General features: G+C 37.3%; 1 protein-coding gene across 1 annotated transcript in view; it reads left to right on the forward strand.

Annotated features, from left to right (window-relative positions):
• LOC139744660 (uncharacterized) overlaps positions 1–20529 on the forward strand; it is a 134163-nt gene extending 113634 nt beyond the window's left edge. Inside the window, exons 9-10 of the mRNA XM_071655089.1 lie at positions 17571–17682; positions 19395–20529. Of these exons, the coding sequence (XP_071511190.1) occupies positions 17571–17682; positions 19395–20529 (1247 nt within the window). The remainder of the gene's footprint in view (positions 1–17570; positions 17683–19394) is intronic.
• The last annotated feature ends 2439 nt before the right edge of the window (positions 20530–22968 follow it).

Raw genomic sequence — 22968 nt, forward strand, 5'->3', positions numbered from 1 at the left:
AGATAATTAGTGTCTGCAGTGCTACTTCTTAATGTCCTATAAAGACACTGAAAATACATTGTATCATATTCGTACAATTACAAGAAGCTTAATAACAAGAAACATTAGTTACTGATGCCGTTATTTAGTGGAAGTACACTGTATCAAGAAGAAGAAGAAAATAGTGCAGTTTAGTGTGTAACTTCTTAGTGTAACTTAGTGGCATTTTTTGAGTTGTTGACATTGTCAGTTTTCATAGTGTTGTCTGTGCGCGTAAAGTAATTTGTGCCAAAATTAGCCCGTCTGATAGTGTTTCATTAATAGTTGTACAGATGATGTAGTGTAGATTTTTTTTTCCCTCTAATCTCAAGTGTGAGAAGTTGTCTAGCAAATGCTTGGACTTTAAAGGTTATTAAATGTGCGACACTGAACAGTATTCCGAACTAACTTATTTTTGATATATTGGAACATGATATCCAAATGAACTTTTGGTCAGAGGACTGCTACAAGCTTCCTGCTTCTATTAAAAACTATGTGTCTTTACATCCACAGCCATGGTGTACTGGTGAATCTTATTAGTTTATCAAATGTGTCTTTCCTCTTGATCTGTAACTGATGCATACATATGTTTTTATTTGCATCCAGATGCGTGGATGTACAGCATTTGAAGCTGTATGGATGTGTATATGCATGCTACGCCTCTCTCTCTCTCTCTCTCTCTCTCTGTGTGTGTGTGTGTGTGTGTGTGTGTGAGTATGTTTGAATGTGTGTACAAATACACTGTACATGGTATTGAAGGGACCTTTGAAAGAAGTAACATGTTTAATAAGGTCAGAATCAGCTACACTGTATTCAGTTATTGCAAGAGGTTAGAACAGCAATTCAATTATGGGGAAGAGAAACAAAATGCTGTCAAAAAAGGTAGGAAATGGGAAGGTTTATAATTTGGTTCATTGACATTTGCTCCTGTGACAATTGCCGCCATGAAATATTTGCACGCTAAGCTAAACATAAATTCTACCCACAAACATAACCCTAACCCTAATCCTAATCCTCACATCAAACTAAACCTAAAACACTAATATCACAACCCAAACCTGAGCCCTAAGTCCTAGGAGAAAATGAGACGGGAACAATTGTCGCAGGAGCGAATTTCGTGTCACCTCATAATTTACATAAGGAGGCATATATCATATTTTCCTTCAGATTCTAAAGACAATATATATATATATATATATATATATATATATATATATATAATTGGTATGTATTTTTTTGTGTGTGAATAAAGCTGTCATAATCTCAATGTAAGCAGGAAGGTTTAATAAATATCAAGTATTAACTGAAGTGTAATAGATGTACGTGTGTGCATGTGTCTATTGGTAGGTACAGGACGAGGGTGTGTGTGTTTGTGTGTGTGTGTCTGAGTCGTGGTAAAAATGAATTGAAAGATGATCGACAATGTAAGTACTCGCTCGTGCCACTTTCCTAAAAGCCTTGGGAATCGGCTAGTACGCTTTCGATTGGACATCTACGCACGCGCAGGGAGTGGCCGATCAGCTGAAGAGGTCTCATGACGTGTACTCGAGCCCTTTTCTTCCTCAGCACTGACAGAGTAAGGATATTATGTGTTCACATAACTCTACAGAGCAGGAAAGATCTCCTGGAAACGTCATCCGTTCTGCAGACATTTTCCATATCGAGGGGGAACGGGCCTGACTATCCGTATCATAATATCATAAATTCAACATAATCATACTAAAAATAAAATAACTTCAAACAAACTGGTACTACATGCATTCTGAATCTTGAATATCTCATAATTCTCAAGGATGCAAAAGTTGCTACATCCAGATACAGGTTCAGCTAACTCGAGATTAAAAATGTAAAGAAAATCTTTAATTTTTGTTTCTCCCTTTTCAACAATCTAAAAGAAAATGTGGCAAGACGTCATTTTATGCGGCAATTTTGGCTACCATCTTTAAAGGACAAGTCCACCTTCATAGGCATGTGGCAGGGGCGGATCCAGGAATTCTGTAAAGGGGGAGGGGGCGCAAACAATATTTTTGGTGCTACTTCCGGGTTTCATCTCATTTTCCTTTTTATTTCTTTTGTTTTAACAACAAATGAAGAGGTAGCGCGCACCCGGTGCAACCCCCTCTGGATTCGCCACTGTGTGAATCGGGTGAATGCAGCAATATTAGTAGAGAGCATCTGAAAGTTTGGGGAAAATCGGGCAATTCGTTCAAAAGTTAAGAATTACCAGTTTCAATTTCATTTACAGGAATACAACTTCGCACTTTGAAATTTCAAATTCAATCAACATAAGAAGTTCCCATGCGTTTCTACGGGTCCTTTCTTGTTTCTGTCTGCAATATATTGGATTGCTGTATACATACAATTACATTTTAATTTCAAAGTTTCGTTTATTCAGTTTTAGTCTACTGTATTGTGTGAATAATCTCGTCTTCCACGTTCAAATTACAATATGTACTTCCTTACAGTGTTGATGTAACATTAAGGGAATGGCTATATCTCAAAATTTTGTCTACATTCAAATTTACATTTTGATTCCATTCCCATCTTCCCCGTGTCCATACCATAAGTTGCCACAGTCGGTTCAACTGTAGACCTGTTTCACCCAATGGTTTCGCCAGTGATATAGTCTTGCTAGTTGTCAAAAGCTTCGCCCTTGAATTCTGTCCGTATTCGAGATATTCATGTATACTCTTCTCTATAGCAGTGTTAGGGTCGTGTATGAATGTAATGTACATAATAAGTGATTCAAAGAAGAATTATACGAGCTTTCATAGGCCCTATACAAGGCAAAAGTCTCATTTCAGAATACATTAAGTGTGCATATTCAAATAGATGAGTAACTACAAGGAATATAAGAAACAACGAAAAAGACTGTCCATATGTTGCAAATGTTTGCCTTATTGCTTATCGTGAATTTGAATTCCTTAACCTTCTTCTAACGCCCTTTTTACATGTTTATTTGAGAAACTCATGAAATTGTATGTTGATTAAATCAAATTGAATAAACCTGTTCTTTCTTGAATGCTGATCTCTGTGATCATTCAAAAATTCACTCGAACTTGAATGATCACATTTTTAAATCTATTACTATTACTATTACTATTATTTATAGTGCGCTTTTCCCACAAGGCCCAAAGCGCTTACAATCAATTCAAAACATGTACGACAGTATGTGTGATTGGATAAAATCGATGTTACAGCTACGAACTAGTTGCTACTAAAAAGATGTGATTTCAAGGCTTTTTTGAAAACACTGACTGATGGAGACTGTCTAACGGTAAGTGGTAAATTGGGTTACAGCTCGTTATTCCGAAGGTTCGTTATTCCGAAGGCTCTTCAGTCCGAAGATTCGTTATTCCGAAGGTTCGTTTTTCCGAATTTCATTTTCGGATGAACAAATCTTCGGAATAACGAACCTTCGGAATAACGCCACAAATGTTCGGATTAACGAACCCTTTTTCATTTTCGGATTAACGAACCTCTAGGTATAGGGAATTTGTGTGTTTCGGATTAACGAACCTTCGGAATAACGAACCTTCGGAATATCGAATCTTCGGAATAACGAACAGCACCCGGTAAATCGTTCCAGTGCTTTGAAGCAGACACAGTAAATGTCCTATCACCGATTAAGGTGCGAGTAACAGAGTATGTGAGACGAAGCGGATCACTAGATGACCTCAAATTTCTAGTAGGTGTATATAAAGTCAAACAGGCGTCTATATATTTCGGAGCTTGATTGTTGAGGATTTTATAGACAAACAAAACTAGTTTGAAAATTATCCGTTGCTTCAAAGGAAGCCAGTGCAACGACTTCAGAAGTGGCTGAGATGGGTAGTCCCTAGAAACCTGAAACACTAATCGGGCTGCCCAATTTTGAAGTCGCTGCACACGATCCAATTGAGTTGAAGGAATGGAAGAGAGAAGCCCGCTACAATAATCTATACGGGATAGAACTAAAGAACGCACTGCGTTATGACATGCAGATTGATCAATAAATCTCCTATTTCTAGCAATATTTCTTAAATAAAACGTAACAGTACTACAAATTTGAGAAACATGTTGAGACATGAACATTCGACGATCAAAAATAACACCAAGATTTCTCATTGTTTCTGAGGGGCTAATTAGTGTGCAACCAACATTGAGCTGAATGTTTGGAAGACCGCGCAGATTGTGGGCTGAAACCGCAACAAAAAACTCAGTCTTCGAATCATTCAGTTTCAACTTATTTGCTACCATCCATTTCTTAATATCTAAAATACACGTTTGAAGTTTAGTAATGGCATTACAAGAAGCTCCTGCAATCTTCGGGTCATAAGAAATATATAACTGTATGTCATCACCATAAAGATGGTAATTAACATCGTGATGTTGGGCTATCTCGCCAACTGGAAGAGTATAAATTGAGTATCCTATGGGTCCTACTATTGATCCCTGGGGAAGTCCAAACTCTAACATTGTGGGGTTTGACAAATTGCCGGCAATGTCAACTTGAGAAGACCATCCTAAAAGGTATGACTGAAACCAGGACAAGACTGTTGACCTAACACCTGTTCGTTTATATAAACGGGAAAGAAAAAAATTGATGGTCAATTGTGTCAAATGCGGCTGACAGATCTAAAAGTACAGCAAAAACAACATTGTTTGAATCAATGGCAAACATAATATTATTTTTCACTTTTACTAAAGCCGACTCAGTACTGTGCCGAGACCTGTAAGCAGATTGAAAAGAATCAAAAAGATTATTAGACTCAATGTGATGAACTAACTGTTTACAAACTGCTTTCTCGATAAGTTTACCTAGAAATGTTAAATTTAACACTGGTCTATAATTTTTAAGTTCGTTTTGGTCCAGGCTGGGTTTCTTCAAAAGTGGTTTTACTATTGCCGAGTGTGCTCCTTTGGGAAAAACACCTGTGGAAAGAGATTGATTGACTATATTTGTAAGCAGTGGTAATACATGATTGAGGTTCTCTTTCAGGAGCCATGTTGGAATGGGATCAAGTTGACAAGATTTAGTAGCAGATGACATAATGATTCTGGACGAGTCTGATTGTGTAAGCAACTGAAAATTCTCAAAAAGAGGAATGTTTACAGTATCACAAAACTGGTTTACAGTGATTCTGTTGCACGCATCTACTTCATCTCTAATTTTTTTTAATCTTTCCGACAAAAAACAAAGAAAATTGATTAGCTAATATGGATGCAGAATCATACAAGGGGAGATGACTTGCTTTCTTATTCAAAAGTGAGTGGATAATGCGATATACCTCCTTGACAGTGCATGAACTCAACTTGTCTTTCAAAAATTTCTCTTTAGAGACATTAATAACCCGACATGCATTTCTGTTTGCTGCAATGAACAGTTTACGATCTGAATCAAGTCTTGTTTTCCGCCATTTTCGTTCTGCTTTACGACGAAGTTGGCGAGCTACAAGTGTGGACTCATTAAACCAAGGCATACGTGATTTCAAAGGGCGAGATTTTGTCTCAGATGGAGCATAGGTATCGAGTACCTTAGTAACTCCAGAAACATACCAATCAAACAAGGACTCGCTATCTAATCCTGCGGGTTGAGACGACACTATGCAAAGCATTAGCAAATTGAACTTGCGATAATTGCGTAATGAAGAAGTAATAGAAATTAACTCTGATTTCTGTTTAGCCAGTGAGAAACGGATCATATGCTGATCAGAGATACATGTTTCAACTGTACTAAAATCTGATATTACTAAATCATCTCGGGTAAAAACTAAATCTAAGGTGTGACCCAGATTATAAGTTGGACCTTGAACGTGTTGGATAAGCCCAGGAGGGGCCCGTTTCATAAAACTTATTGTATAAAGTGACAACTGCCACATTTCTATGACAAATTTGCTCTCAGCCAATCAGATGCAAGGATTTCAGTAGCTTGTCACATCTATGACAACTTGTCACTGATGACAAGTTTTATGAAACGGGCCCCAGATGCTATACTATTATTCATATGGAGCACATCGCTTTTAGACATGTCTTCCCAATGGATATTGAAGTCTCCTAATAACACCGATTTCCCCGGATACAAGGATATCTCACTTACAAATTCATCGAATTCGTTCAGAAACTTAGAAGATGTGAGTCTATTTACTGAAGAGGGTGGTGGTCTATCACAATGAAAAATTGACCGAACATGACAAATCAGTAATGTGTGCATACTCAAAAGTGGAAAAAGACAGAACAGAATTTTTCATCATCAACTTAAGAGTAGACTTGTACAATACACCAATTCCACCCCCACGTGTACTTGTATTTCGTGGTGAATTTATAAAAGAATACACTCTAGGAGTCAACTCCCCAATTATCACATCGTCCTTGGAGTTAAGCCAGGTTTCTGTGATAAACATGATATCGAAGTCATGTTCGTGAACATATTCAGCAATGCATATAGTTTTGTTTCTGACAGAATGCGCATTCCATAAACAGACATTACAATTGGACTCTACAAAAGAATTACTTAAATTTGGCACGACTTTAAGATTGTCGACGTTCATCCCTCTCAGTTTCTTGTAGGTCAGTTTCCTACTTGATGAGGTGATCACTGGTATATGTGACGATGAAGGGGCACTTAGAATTGTGCTCACTCGTGTCCGTGGTGCTCACTCATGTCCGTGAAATCGAATGCAAATCTGATGAAATAAGGCGGGAAAACCTATATTATCCCCTGCCTTCTGAAAGAGGCAAGTCAAGTGGTCTTTTTAATGATGCGAGAAAAGTGAAAATATGTTGAAATGTCTTTATATTTTCTTAACATTGTTCTATACATGTAACATCACTCGCTGTAATAGTCTTCTCACCCTGCAGTGACAGAGCAGAAACTTAAAAAATTCTAAACTTTTGAACTGACTGTCCGATTTCCCCCAAACTTTCACTGATATGCTGTACTGCATGCATTCACTCAATCCTCATGAAGGTGGATTTGTCCTTTGATATTTCAAAGCGCTCAATTGTAAAAGAGCTTTATCATCCAGATTTGAATCCAGCACTCACAAAAGAAAAAAGCAAAACAGGCGGGTTCAGCTTCTTGCACCAATACTATCAAACATTTAAAATGATATATAATGCACAGGCCAAAGAGATAGATAGAGAGAGAGAGAGAGAGAGGAGAAAAAGAGATAATGCTTTGTGAATTTGTTAAGGGTCGAAAGTAGTTTTCCACCCTCAAGAGTTTTGCTTATCACTTTGGTTTACATATTTCGTGTTCAAAACATGCATCATAGTACAGCACAATTCTTTATGGAGTCGTTCAGCTTGCTGGAAGCACTTATCCAGTATAGTGTAGTCCGAAAGTATCTCATGAAAGTCTGTAACTATCACAGAAATATGATAATAGATCTATGATAGTAACATGACAATACAATATCTCAAACGATAGCGTGGGCGTAATATTACTGAAACTATAATGATTGGCATTATCGAGTGGCTGTATGCTGTGGATTCTCCTGTATCGCTTCCTTGAAAACCCAGGCAACTTTATGAGATAATTACAATTTCATTATGCTCGAACGCATTCTTATCATGCGCACTCAGACTTTTTAATACTCCAACGTCATCAATCAGTACCATCAACTGCAATTATCGTTCATTCCTATTCCACGTACGGGTTGCATGTAGGGTTTCAAGGGAACATTACACCGACTTTCAGTCTTTCGTATAATAGCGTGCTGGTATTTCGGAGTTATCTGCAGTGGCTGTGCTATGATTCCCCCTTTTTCGCGATGGAGGAAAGAATGATATTCCTTGTATGGATTTCTGCTCATTTCATGTTTTGCAATCCTTCTATGAGGTCGTCAGCATTGGGAACTAATACATGTAGGTATACCTTTCAATTTTCATTCCATCATTGACATACCTCGCACATTTCTCTCTTTCTCAGTTCTTATTGTTTGTTTGTTTGTTTGTTCATTTTCCATCGGAGAAGATGGCTGGATAGCCCATATTCAACTACGTTAAGCTGGTCTTCCATGGGGTCCAGTTGGATGTGAGGTGGGACCACTTCACCGGGTTAAGCATGTCAGTCTTTACACAAGAATGGGATGTTATATCAGATATGCTTGAACATCTGTTCTAAAAATTCCCACGAGTAATTAGGTTCTATTAAGTTAACCTTTATCATTTTTTTTAATCTGCTACGCTTTTGAAAGAAAAACGATATATAACTTAACTAATGGGCTATTACCTCCAGGAAGACGAATGCGTTCAAAGAATTTGGTAAGAAATAGTACATGATTCGGTGCTTTAAATCATGTCACCGAACTGACATCAGCTCGAATACTTGAGGAATGTTTCATTGTTCCTTTTATTACTATTCTCATAATTCATTCATTTACGTGAACCCTTTGTTATCCTTATCATCACGCAGATTTCAGTCTAAATTGTTCGGGGATTCCAGAACGGGAGATACGGTGTGACCGAACCTGCGATGACAACCATGATAGTTGGGTTCTGCAGGCACCCCGTGGAAGGAGAATCCTCTATACCCTCAATTCCATCAACAATATTGTGGTGGGATTCGAAAGACTTGATGAAATAGCAAACATGACCTCTCGGAATCTGATAGTGAGAGACAAAGAGTATTCTCCCTTTTTATCACTTACCCATCGGACGAAGCTACGGTTATGGTATATATATCTACCCTGTGAGATTCAACATGAACGTGAAGTGTTACGAAGGTAAGTGTAGTTTCCACAGCATGAATACAACTGTTCACTGACTGTTACTTACTCCAACACTTTTTTCCCTCCATCATTCGAAACATGATGTTTCCATCTGCATGACAGGACATAAGACTAGGAATGAGTTGACAATAATTGTAAAAATAGCCGTGTGATTTCAAAATGGCTGACATCGTGTTTTTAAAAGAGTGAAACATGAAGATCTACAGTGAGGACGCACTCCGTTGACACACATTACTATTAAAAACAATAGATTCAAGTCTTAAAATGTAAAAGACACGATGAAACAGTGACATAAAATAGAAGTAAAATGAAAGTATACAAGGTAATTGAATGTCTTGTCATAAGCCCCATTTTTATCGAAGCCATAATACTGTACAATTGATGTATCAAAATGTCATTTTATGTACAGTATACAAATATATTGTATACAGGACCGAAATACTGGAATGCTCTCCCAGTACAAATTAAGACACAAATTAAATTGCGTACGATCATTAAAATTTCTTTCTACCTTGTTTATGCGCGTTTTGCTGCCGTGCTTGGTTGTTGTCATTCAAATTTGTTGAGCCTCGCTGTTTGCGCTCTTAAATCCCACCAAATCATTATACGTCTTCCTAGTGTATAGACTTTGGAACTCGTTAACAACTGGCTTTGTTGCACTCACGTCGTTGCTACTGGCTGGTAAATCTTTTTTGAAGTGTTAGTACATGCAAGTTCTCTCTCCCTTATTAAGGCTTCCCATGTCTCTTCTGCACGAGGACCTGCATGTTGAGTGTTTGCAGCATTATTCAAATCTTATTATCACACCATACTGTTAACATTGCTAAAACAACTGTTCATACCTCTGCAGAATGTGGTTATTTGTTTGTTTTCACTATATGCATTTGAGAAGAATCTGTGATTTCCACGGATATCCTTGCCTTTCAGTTTTGTTTTCTATATTTTAGTCCTATGTTGCACCCGTGCTCCTCATTTGTTTTTGTACCCTCTGTTCAGAATTTGGGTCCTACGCTTAACAGGCTTGCTTTTATGTAGGTTCCATCATTTTCTCTAGCATTTATACAGAGAGCCAAATTTACGAAGAGGGACCGCCATGTTTTCTTTTTTTTTATATGTTTCTTTTTTTTTATATGTTTCCGGAATATGCGTCATTCAAGTTCGACGAGAGTCACACAATGAAACTCAAAGACCAGATAAAAGAAGTCCTTTGTGCTGAGCCAATTCTTTCAAAGTTGGTTGACCTCCTCGCAGCGGCTCTGATAGACCCGCGGGTATCTCAAAGTGTGTATGCGGCAGTCAACCTGGACGTCGAGAAAAAGCAACAAGAAGTGAATGAACTCGAGAAAAAAGTCAAACAACTAGAGAAAAAGCTCTGTGACAGCGAAAACTACCAGGAGGAACAAGAGCAGTACTCAAGGCGAAACTGCCTTCGAATATACGGCGTGCCGGAGAAGAAGGACGAAATCAGCGATGACGTTGTGCTCGATCTTCTCAACTCCAAACTCGACCTCGGTTTCAACGTGGGGGAAGGCGACCTCGACAGAACACACCGGATTCAACCGAAAACACCTCAGACATGAAGAGCTGATCACCCACGGCCACTGATCATCAATTTTGCGCGGTACAATGTTCGTCAAAAAGTGTAACATGCCGCCAGAATGAAGCTGAAGAGAACCCCGATATACATTCGCGAAGACCTGACATCATCTAGGCAAGAACTCGTCCGTGAGGCTCTGAGATGTGACTCGATCACCAGAGTATGGACCAATGACGGCAGAATTCGTGCACTGACAAGGGATAGCAAGATAGTGAACATTCGACATCTGGCAGATCTTGAAAGAATCAGAACACTTTTACATATCAGTTTTGTATATCATCATATACACTAGTCTTGTAGATGGCTGTTAAATTTCCGTGTTTTTCCGTGTTTATCATGTGACAAGTCAGTCAGGTCTAATCAGAAAGGTGTACTTTGCGTCTCCTGTTTAAAATGGGCACACTTCCGCTGCTCGGGAGCTTCTCGTGAACTTTTCAATTCTGATGTAGATTGGATGTGCAATGCGTGTTTGATGAATGAACTACCTCGAAACATAGATAAGTTGAATGATAATGATGATGAATATGTAACTATCAGTCAGGAAAGTGTTGATAAACTGTAACAGATAGATTTATCAGTCATCAAAACCCTGAAGTTATATTTCAACATGTAAACTCGCATCCTGGTTTTAACATTGCACATTTGAATGTATGCTCTCTTTTGAAAAATTTTTGATGAAATAACACACATAGTGAAAACAAATAAAATCCATGTGTTGCGTCTTTCTGAAGCAAAACTAGACCAATCTATTACTGATAATGAATTTTCTATTGAAGGATATGCAAGCATCAGAATGGACAGAAACAGAAATGGTGGAGGTAACTTGATATATATATTCACGAGTCTGTAATATATAAAAAGAGACAGGATATCTCTTATGATAAACTGGAGTTATTGTGTATCGAAATTTGTTTACCAAAACAAAAGCTATTTCTTGTGCTTTACTATTATAGACCCCCATATTCTTATATCGATATGTTTGATAAAGTAGAAAATCTCTTAGAGAATATTGAAACCCAGAGCATTGATTATGTTTCTTTTGGGTGACATGAATTTTGATCTTAACAAAGTGCCATCAGCACATCACACCAAACGTTTATTGCAAATAGCGGAAGAGCACGAGCTGAAACAATTCGTTGAATTGCCTACTCGGACTGTCGGATTACATCTAAAACCTCAACTCTAATTGATGTTTTGTTTTCCTCAAATCATGAGAAAATATCATTTTGTGATGTAATACCCCTGAGTTTAAGCGATCACTTTATGGTCATGGCTACTTGGGGTAATACCAAACCACAGACTGTGTGTCCTGGCCGGATATTTGGATTCACTTTATCTTATTATTTTTGATGTACATTCCTTCATTGATAAATATGAAAATAAATTGAATTAAATCAAATTGAATTATTTCATGGGAATGTTGTGACTCAGGGGAGAGAAACATACGGCATAGAATTTGCGACAGTATTTTTTTTTCCTGGAAGATACTCGATGGCAATTGCCATGGGGAGTATCCGGCAAATTTGACTTTTTTTTTTGGATACTTCGTTGGTAGGTATCCTTGCCATTATTCTTTAAAAAAACTGCAAAAACAGAAAGAATTTATTAATGTCGTTGTACATGTGTTGTGTTGTTGCCCATGAGTGTTGTTGTGAAATCAATTCACATAATAGCCATCATTCTGTACCCGTATCTGTCATAATGTATTATTGTACTGTATATTGTACTCAAATATTGGGGCAAATGTTTATTCCAATACCGGATGAACAGAAAGCCGTCAAGTACGCTTACCGATTATTAGTTGATAGATTGATATCTCGACATTCGCTAATAATCTCTATAATAATAAGTGTTATCACTGATCTTTGCGTAACGTGTGAATTGCATTTATTTATGGATTCTATTGATGCCAGTTGACTCAGGAAAGTTTATTCAGTTTTGTCATATTGTTCCCTAAATAATGTGGGGAGGAGAATTAAAGTAGAGTGCGATCTGCATTAAAAACAACTACAACAACAACGAATATATAAATCGCATTGCTTCTTCTGTTCCTTTTGAAAAATTGTAAAGGGCAAACTATGCATCAGTGTATATCAACTCGTGGAAGGGTTTAGACCATAATTCTGATAATCGTCTTCACCTCGAATGAGCTACGACGTGAATGATTGCTTATAGATTACTGGTTAGAACCTTTGTCATTATTTTCAAGGGATACCATCGGTAAAACTGGCTGACGGACCCTCTCCCCTTGAAGGCCTAGTGGTTATCGAATCAGACAAATACGTCTGCTTGGATGGATTTACCAACAAAGCTGCTGCATTGGTCTGCAAAGAGCTAGGCTTCCCGGCTGCAAAGGATTTTACGGGTCATTCAAGTTTGGCCAGTATGACTACAGCAACACGACACGAGATTCAAGCGATGTCATGTCGTATAGGTAACCGCAGAATTATATGCATGCAGATCAGAACTTGTGAATGCATATGTAATACCATCCCAGAAAGAATAGCATGTATCGCATCAAATAAACTTGATCACTACAAAGAACACTTTGCGTCCGAAGTAACTCTGCAAGATATTTAAAGATGGAAATACATAAACTAAAGCTAATGACGTAGGCCTTTTGTCATTGCCATGATTCGTACATGCAACAGTTGCAATTTCCCAATATCTAAAAACTCCTCACACCCTCTTTTTAAACTATACGGCCAATTTTCTTGCTACAGACATGCACAACGATGAACAATCATACTTACTAATGACTACGTTCTTTGACGTTGGATGACAGAACTTAATGGTACAAATGTAGCAATCGAACGTTCATTAGAATAAGATTCGTTTTCTCTACACACAAACTTATTAATGGCCAAATGTGTTCATTACTGATATTGTCGTTATGTTTTGTTACTATGTAGCTATTTTCTTTTTACATGCATATTACACACGAGAGCCGTTATTTGTGTATCAAACTTTTATGAGAAATGCGGCGTTCAAACTTTATTTATTTCATGAACGATTTGTACAATGTCAATGCACAGATTCGCTGCGTGTAATGGACTGTTCAATGACAACAACCGAGTGTTTCTCAAACAGGATTGTTAGACTCCAATGCCGAGGTAAGAGATTCAAATTTGTCATATTAAAACATTTAGATATTCTTTATCATTCATAAAGTTCAGACGTTCGCAAACATTGATATCATTCTATTCTTATGCTTTTGTGTGACTCTACGTCGCATGGAAAGAGTAAATCAGTGTGTTTGATGTATGCGAACTAGTGTATTCTTAGTCTCTAATTGTGTATTATGTGTATGGTGTGGAATGAAACTCGACACTGTTAAAAACTATAGATTCAACACTGTCAACACAAACACACACACACACACACGCACATATGTATGTATGTCCATGTGTTTGATATTTTCAGGCGCTACAGATGTAGAGTAATTAACCTGTATTCAAACAAAAACACTTATCAAACTGTAATTTCAGGGATGATTTGTGACTAGCTGTTGTTAAAATACAAGATATTCTCCATGATGCACACTTCAAAGTATCAGGTATTGAAAGTTTGAAATAATCATAATATTCTGTCACTGCGTAGAGCCTGCATTTCTTGGATGCTACAAAGACAACCAACTAAACTTACAAACAGCATTTAACACCGGATTTGGCGTTGATTCGGACGGCGAGTGCATGTCTACCTGTAGAAGACAGTCCGAAAACAATGGCGTTGCTGTCATGCGTGAAGGATTGTGCATTTGTTTTCAGTCCGAGACGTATGCGCAGATCATTTCTGGCGGAAACTTTTCTCACAATTGGACATGTCCACTTGCGATAGAATTAGGGTACAACCGACATCATTCATTTAACCGTGAGTAATCGACAAACAAAGATTTCTTGACATCAGAGAATGAAATGAATGTAGGCAAGCATCAGGGATGGTAATGACAGTATAATTTGTCAGCGACTATTAATACCTGTAATATGCTTTGTCAGGTTCATACCTTTAACATGTTTAATAAAAAGTAAATAAACTTCATCACATATGTTTACTGGTATCGTATACAATCAATATTTATAATTATGTTTACGTTCTGTGCTAGTCAGCTAGTCTTTTAACTTGGCATATGAACAGGCATCTGAACCTTACCGAAAGAGATACAAAACTGATTCTGTTTACATGATTATAGTATCTTTCTTCACAATGATTATTTCATGTAATACATCGTAATGATATGATTATTTCAAGTTTTCCCTCATGACTCACGGGAATTCCCATGTCTTCTTTATTGGAAGTCTCTGTCGGATTTTGTGAACATCCTGGGACAGTGCCCAATGGAAGTTGGGACTCGGATATCACGAGCTTCGGGTCGGAGATAACTCTCATCTGTGACAAAGGTTACGCCGTCAACGGGAGTTCGACACTGCAATGTGTGATACGACAACCAGGATGGTCGACTTACTTCCCGATTTGGAACGCTTCGGTCCCTTCTTGCCGAGCCGTCGAAAGTAAAACAAACGGCATCAATTTGAAAATAAATTATCAATGATTAAGATCTTAAAAATCTCTGCTTTGTGCAATAGTGTAAGAGAAATAAAAATACAACATTTTACATTATATCTGAAAGGGAGGAGCTGCAAATGATATTCAAAAAAAAAATGCGGATTTTTTTTTTTTTTGTAAGCATTTAGATTTTCCGAGAGTTATCGTCATATGAGTGCGGATGATGAAAATGTGTGCCATTTGAGCCTTCACCTAAAACACACCACGTAGAGCACACCAGTGGAAATTAATACTGCCATAATTGATAGGCATGATAGGAGAAAAATTGAAATTACTAGTAGTCATTCAAATGCATTGAGGCCCCCATCCATTTCAAGCTTAATCGTTTACGATGGCGGTCTCCTGCATTCAATTATCTCTGTTATTTCTTGAAAAAAATACTATATATTTCATTTCATGTTTCTGTGTATGTATACTGCTCAATGCCATCACTTATGTGTATCTATTTGTGTACTGTTATCGATTTATTTCACTGCACTTGCTATTCTTTTTCTTTGTGCTTTTGAAATTTGTGTAGTTAAATTTGTATCTGATTGAATGCGGAAATAAATGAAATCAAATCAAATTGACAGGAGACAATGCTTAACAACAAAATTATCAATTTCTCGAAATTATACACAATCGTATTGTATCCCGTGAAGTAATTCATTGGGAAATATCAATCTATTTTTATAATCGGTATATCGTCTTCATGAGCATGATACGTGCTCTGGAATGCTCACTGCATGTTTTCCTTCTCTTAATTTGAAAATATGCCAAAGAGATGGGCATTTTTACCACCTGATCACGCAAGATTACAACACCACAGGCACCACTGATTTGAACTCCATGAAGTTACTGAATTTCATCTTTTTTTTGCTGTGCTTTCACACATCTTTCCATAAGTTTGTCTTTTTTTTGTGGATGGGAATGTTTGTTCACAGACGCAGAGTGGCAAGATGGCAATATCACCACGATGCCTACACAAAGTATAGAAAGCACTGCTCAGGGTATGTACTACATTGGCAAGTACGGTGTAACGTAATATGAGCAAAACTTTGTGTACAGTAATAAAGTGATCGCAATGTTAACAGTAATTGATATTTGGAATTTTTCTAGAGTGTGATAAGCTGGAAGGCCCCTATGCGCTTGAATAAAGATCACCACCAACAAAAAAAGATGGTAATTCACTAATATGAAGTTCGCAGGCATCGAGAGTAATGACGACTATCTGCTTAAATTTCTGTTATCTGCAAAGCCTATCACTTCATTTTTTAAAACTATTTATACAATTAATTTAGGACGTACAATTACAAGACAATGACATGAATTCAATACAAAATTTCTGTGTAGTGTATAATTCCCTTTGAGGGGAAGAATCTCATGGCGGAATTTTGGATTTTTTCGTTTTGATATTTGCTATCAGGATTTCTAAGTCCTCTTCCCCTTATTTTTGTTTCGGGAGAGCCAGATTTTTTTTTTTTTTTTTTTTGGGGGGGGGGGATGAGGGTCGGCGACCTGTGCAATGCCAACATCTCCATTATGAGCATTCATGGTCTACAAATTTTCATACTTTTATTATCACCACGTACAAAAGTCTGATATCTTACAGATAGATAAATGAATTTATATTATGAACGTATTTTCCATCTTGAGAATAGGAGTTTAGGACATTATATCATCAGCATGTATACCATCAATAATTGCAGTGGGTTTATCTCGATGCACAGGGCAGACGCAGACTACCCAAGCAATTACGTCATTGCGAGCGGCAACTGAAACGTCTCAGTCAGGTGAGTGAAGTAATATGATTCGACCCGTAGTAAAAAAAAAAAAAAAAAAAAAAAAAATATATATATATATATATATATATATATATATATATATATTTCTGCTTCTAGTGTTTCCACTTTTACCTCTTAACGCATTAATTGCATACGCATAATTACATTAGGACTACTTCGCAATTATTGCCTAAAATGCATCATTTGTTTCACCACTTTGTTTAAATGGAAACACACTAGATTTGGTTCTTCATCGTTTCTTCATAGTGAATTCATCATGAATCAATGACCTGGATTCAAATTTTGAAGTTGTTACTGTCTCAGAGAGAAGAAGTGTTTAATTCTTATGATACAAGAATAACAAAAATGTCTATGAAGAAATGCTGCAAAGCGCCGTTCTTCAACAGGAGCCATTCATCAATTATCAGATTTTCGTGGTGATGTGACTATATCGTAACGCAAATATTCGCTGATCTAATGGAAAGGCATTTTCCTGAAAAAAAAAGAAGCTTAATGAGGGAAAATAGGTTACAAGTGCAATGAAATTACACCTTTGTCATTGTGCAAAAGGGCCAAGTGATACTGTGAAGTATAAAGTAAGCAATATCAATGACCATAATTATTTTGTTCCCCCGTTATTCTTTTATAATTTTGGAAATTCTAAACCCACTGCCTATAATAGATCAGATTTTGATGTAATACACTTTACTACTTTACTATCCAAAATATTTTCATAGTATGTATGTTTACATAATCTATAATTCATTTCAATATAGATGTTTTATTAAACATTATAATTACATGTATCTTTTAGTAATTGTATCGAAATAAAATGGGACATTAGGAATATGCAGTGTACATGTATATAAATATTGTGTATTTATATCTTAAATAAGTTAATGCTCTATCTTCCAGTTCCTGAGAGTGACGAGAATAATTATACTACGTACATCCTGGGAACCCTTCTCGTTGTTTTTGCTGTGGTTGGCATACTATCCATCGCTTGGTGTAGGCATCAACAGAAAAGGTGAATTTTTGTGAAAACTAGTTTGTAAATCTAGGGTGTGGAATCATTGTATGCAACCCAGGAAACAAATAAAGCATATTCAGAAGTGAGTGTACATTACTGAATGCACATGAATGTTGAAGTAAATTTGCTGATTTGTATTCTTCTTACATAACTATTGGTGGGTGGACTTGTTATCACGAAAACCCGAATTTCTGGTCGCCAGACATTTTATCATGTTATTATTCCATCTGTCGCCCAAAACTTTCATTGATACAGTATTTTTTCAACATAAAATTTTACGAAAACCACCAAATCAATGGCAAGGAGCCATCCGCCTATGTATACAAAGTCAAAAAAAAACTAGAGAAAAGGATACGGACAACACAGAAAAACAAGCAAAGACAAAATGATGTGGAGTTGAATTTTGGAGGCTGTCAAGCGAGTGTGAGTGGTTAGACTGCCAATTTGTGAATGCAGGCTTATCATACGAGATGAGTATCTCTCCCAGTCCAAGTCCAAGTATTGAGTCAGCCTTCTGGTATTGTTTTAAAACAATTAAAGACATTCATCTTGATTTAATTTGCTGATCTCGTAAATATTTTTTTAAAATAAAAATTGCATCTTTTAAAGACCCCGTATCGTGGGGATACATGGATTCGAAAGGCGGGCCCGGTTCAGGTATATTCGAAAATCCCCGTAACAAATTGTGCACAGTTTTATCACTGATCACTGGTGTGCAAGTACATACTCAGCGTAAAATAAAAAAAAAGGGGGAGGGGAAGGGGAGAAGAAAAATCTTGACTAGAATCGTCCCTAAAACAACTGGCTGACGAGCACTATTCGTTGTTTCGAATATGCCTCGGTGGGCAGCGAATTAAGACCGATTCAATCGGACACCCACATTTTCCAATGCTACCGAGTCTTTAATTATTGAAAATTCTCACCAGTCGTCTGAATAGTGTGCAGGGAGAAAGCCTCGAATGATATAACAATAGGCAGTCAAGCTTACTAGACCTTCAAATTGAAATGAACCTAATCAAGAGTAAAGCGGCATGGGTGAATACGAAGAAAGGGCAAAATGAATATACCTCTTTTTGTCAGCTCTAGGATTTCCGACTTTATTACGCTAAACTACATGGTCAAGCGTCAAGCGCTGTCGATACAACGACACTATACTATGTGATTGCGCACCTTGATTCTTCTGCAGTTTTTCAAATACTTTGTTTCGGTCTGATGTAAGCTTTCTCAGATTTACCGATTTAAAACACTAGAAACCCTTCAAACAGTTTTCATCTCTAATAATTGAAATCACACTAATGTTGCATTTGAAGTTTATATTGGCCATAAATATAACGTACTTTAATGATGAGCAAACTTTCTGTTTAGTTTAATAACCACTTAATTGTGATTTTCATGGAAATTTATATGTTTTTTCTTTGTTCCATTCATTGCAGACAGCTGGGGGAAATTACGCATTTGCCTATAGACCCTAAAGTTTAAAGCCTCTCTTTTGACTACACACTTTTGCAAAGTGTGCCTGTCTTTCCATTGTTTAAATTGGTTTGGCAAGTCTGTTTGCACTGACGTATATATTTCATTTTAAATCTTAGATTCTGCTCTTCCACAATCTACTCTTAACTAAAAATCCATGTATGGCGACTTTTTGGTGGCTTTGCGATGCACGGTCACATGCGTAAAATCATAAATTCAATTTCCCCATTAAATTGCAGACATTGGAGATCCCAAACCTCGCATCAGCCAAATGTTCACCCAAATGGCGGACAGCTTCAGATGAATCCCATCGACACTTCTGTACAAGAGCCAATCACGACGGATCATACCGTTTTGTCGGACGCTACCAATCCTAATGCTACAACAGCTGGTCGCTTTTTGCCCCATAATCTGGGCATCACCGTCGGAGACAGAGGGGGCCATCTAGCGCACACTAGTCACATCTACCAGGATGCTGAAGAGATAGACGAGGGGCTTTCTACCTTTACCAGCACAAATCATGGCTTCCCTTGTACAGTTCCTGACGAAAGTCACTTAAATACCGGCATCGGCACTTCTTTGATTTCAATGAATATTCCTTCTGATAATGAATATTGTGGCCTGCAGGAGACATCGCTGGAACAACCAGCGTGTGCTTACGGAGATGATAATGACTACCAGGCTGTAGACCTTTGTAAGTTGGACAGGATGACGAATAGTGGCATTAGATCCACTGGTAAAGCGTGCTTGCTTGATGACAGTTATTACAATTCACTGACGTTATTTCCCAATTCATCCGAAATGACTACAGAAAGCGAGTACGATCGCCTCAATCATGCTTTCCCTGACGACAGAACAGGAAGTCGCAACCCTGGTCTGTCACCTATTGGTCAAACTTCACAGCATAAGATCTACCCTGACAGAAAATATAATAAGCCCTGTTCCAGCAAGGATGCCATGACAGCCATGCCTTTTGAAGACGTCTTCTACTATCAACTGAATCCGGAGCAACAACGTGACATTGATACCAACAAGCAACCGCGATGTCCTGAAGCTTTCGACTCTGGAGATTATAGTCTGTTGAATCCTGAAAAAGACTTCGCCAATGATCTTCGTCCTAAGATGGGAGAAGGGGACAGCTTCCATGGTTGTCACGACACTGAGATTCAGAACCCGGAGAGTTTTACGTCAAGATCCCAAACCCGAGAGGACATGTACGCGACGGTGAACAAAACAGTAGGTAACATTTCGATCGTAGAACCGCCACCGTGTGAGGAGCTCTATGCACAGGTGGATAAAACACGAGGAGCTTCGAGGGTTGAGTCAGAGCCAACGATGCAGGAAGAAATCTATATGAACTTCACTAATATGTAGGTGGCTGCTTGAAAGAGGACACTATGGGTTCTCACAGAATGTATATACCGAAACAGCACATATCATAAAGTTCTTAGAAAGTATCATATACTTGTGATCGTTATATTGAAATATTTCATTTTATTGCTTAAATCAATATGCAAATTAAGTATATGAACGACATTTTAATAAAATAAACAAAATTGCAAAAGAAACAAAAAAATTCAAATAGCGATGAATGTTTTTTGATGTATCATTATAGTATTGATGAATATCTTAAAGTTTGATGATGTATATAGTGTATAAATTCAACCAAGTAGCTTATTATTAACATTTTTCCTTTTTCCTCTAAGATTTCATGGTTTCTTCGGCAACTGCGCTTATTAAACATTGAGTCTCCCATATCCGGCCAAATCCCTTATCCGCATTAGCACAGGTCCCTACATGTCCGGATAGAGAGATCGCACTGTATATGCACAGGTCAAATTGAAATGACATGAACGTTTTCCTATATTTTAGCATATATGACAGTGCATCACAAAACCAACACAAAGTTGCTACTTCCAGCTATACGTGAGAACTCAAAATAGGTGTCATAGCTCCACCTAGTCAGTCCTTGATTTGGCATATTTTCTGAAAGAGTAATAACAGAGTTAATCAGTTTCTGGATTTCTTTTCGATGGTAAAAATTTTGTACCATTCGTTACCCAAAACCCATCACGAGAACGGCAAAGAAATCGTAAATAATATATACACAGTTCCAACAGAAATGACATGAAAGTTTTGCTACATATGAGAGTTAGCATTTTAGCAAATGAAATAGAAAAGGTAATATGCTGCTCAAATACCAAACGGCTTTGGAACAAACACAGGTATGACATGTCTAAGTACAGATTTTGAATGAATGATTTCTTAAGTTCTAGTTTGTGTGTCATCTAATTCACCTATTTGAAATGTGCTTGTTTAAATATAGACTGCAACATGGTGACGGATCAAAAAGATACGTGACCAATCTTTCATCATTTGCTTGGTTGTCCATACTTGCTTGAGATGTAAGATAGAGGAGGTCAGTTTGAATGACTCAAGAGTCGGGAGTAATCTTAATGGACATTTTGTAGGCTAATTTCCTATGTAAAAATAGATGCACTTAACATTAACATCACATTATTATTGTATATTATAGCAAACAATTAATCAAAGCCGTTGTTTATTGCCTTTGTGCGGTGAATTTGCGTTCATGGAGGATTATTTCTATCTTGTTAAGACCTTCATCAGGGCTGTGAAATGATACACATTCTGTACACGGTCGGGAACCCCTTCTCGCACTTTAATGCATGATGTTAACGTGGAGAGTATGCCTTCTACAATTTTACTTTTTAACTCTTTTGGTGCCTAACACATTTCCAACAATGCGCAGTGAATTGACATGAGAGGCACGAGAGTCTCCAGATTTCTGCCTACTGGATGCAATCTTCAATAATACATCCATGCTTATTGCTGGACATTTTTTTCTTGTTTGTTTTTCATTCGCCGTGTTATTAATAGACGAAAGACAGTTCTGATTCAAATTCTATTGATTGTGGCTTGTGTGGTTGGCGTGTATGTAGAGAGCGTATACTAACAAATTGTTAAACGGGATCCCGTAATGCAACTGAATCAGCCGTTCAAAATATTTAAACAAGTTTATTCAGTTCAGTTCACTTCAGTTCTATTTTATCGTCCACTTAGGATTCTCCAGACTTGTTTGCGTGCATACGAATTATTTTGTACATGAAGAAGAAGAAGATCTACATACTTGTCAGTATTTAATCATCATAACTGAAACAGTTTTTTTTTAAACAGTTAACCTATTACAGCAGATAACAAGTATGTTACACAGTGGGGTTGGGGTAATCTATGGTGCAGTGTGTGCAATTTGCCTGTGAAAATGCATGCGGAAGTGATGTGAGTTATTTCTTGCATATCTTTGTATATGTATCATAAAGTGTTTTATTTTGTAATTATAGATATCACCTTCAAATAGGTGGTCAACTATGCTGTTCGAACATCAAGTAATAGATGCACAAATGTTCTGTTTTTGTTTGTTCGGTTTTTGGTTATTTTTTTTCTTTTCTAAAGTGATTGTTGGGCTTATGAAGTGTCAATCTTTGAATGGCGAGGTAGGTGTGTGCGTGTGTTTGAGTGTACGTTGCTTATCGGTAAGGAAATGTTCTTGTTGCCCCCTTTTTAATGGCTCCGTTTGTTTTTTCACATAAAATGAAATGTTTCTAATTCTCCATGGAGTAATTTAGACACAGAAAGGGATGCTGCTTGACATTAAAGTGATCGTATAGTTTTGTCTGAGACCTTATTTCAGGTTTCTAACATTTCTGGTGAGATAATGAGAAACCTCTTATAAGATATGAAAGAGCATGTAATTCTGTGAGGAATTCAACGTTTATTTCATGAAAATTGGTTTTG

This window comes from Diadema antillarum, unplaced genomic scaffold (genome assembly GCF_040938485.1).
Source record: "Diadema antillarum isolate AM-2024a unplaced genomic scaffold, OU_Dant_1.0 scf00000035, whole genome shotgun sequence".
Classification (NCBI taxonomy): domain Eukaryota; kingdom Metazoa; phylum Echinodermata; class Echinoidea; order Diadematoida; family Diadematidae; genus Diadema; species Diadema antillarum.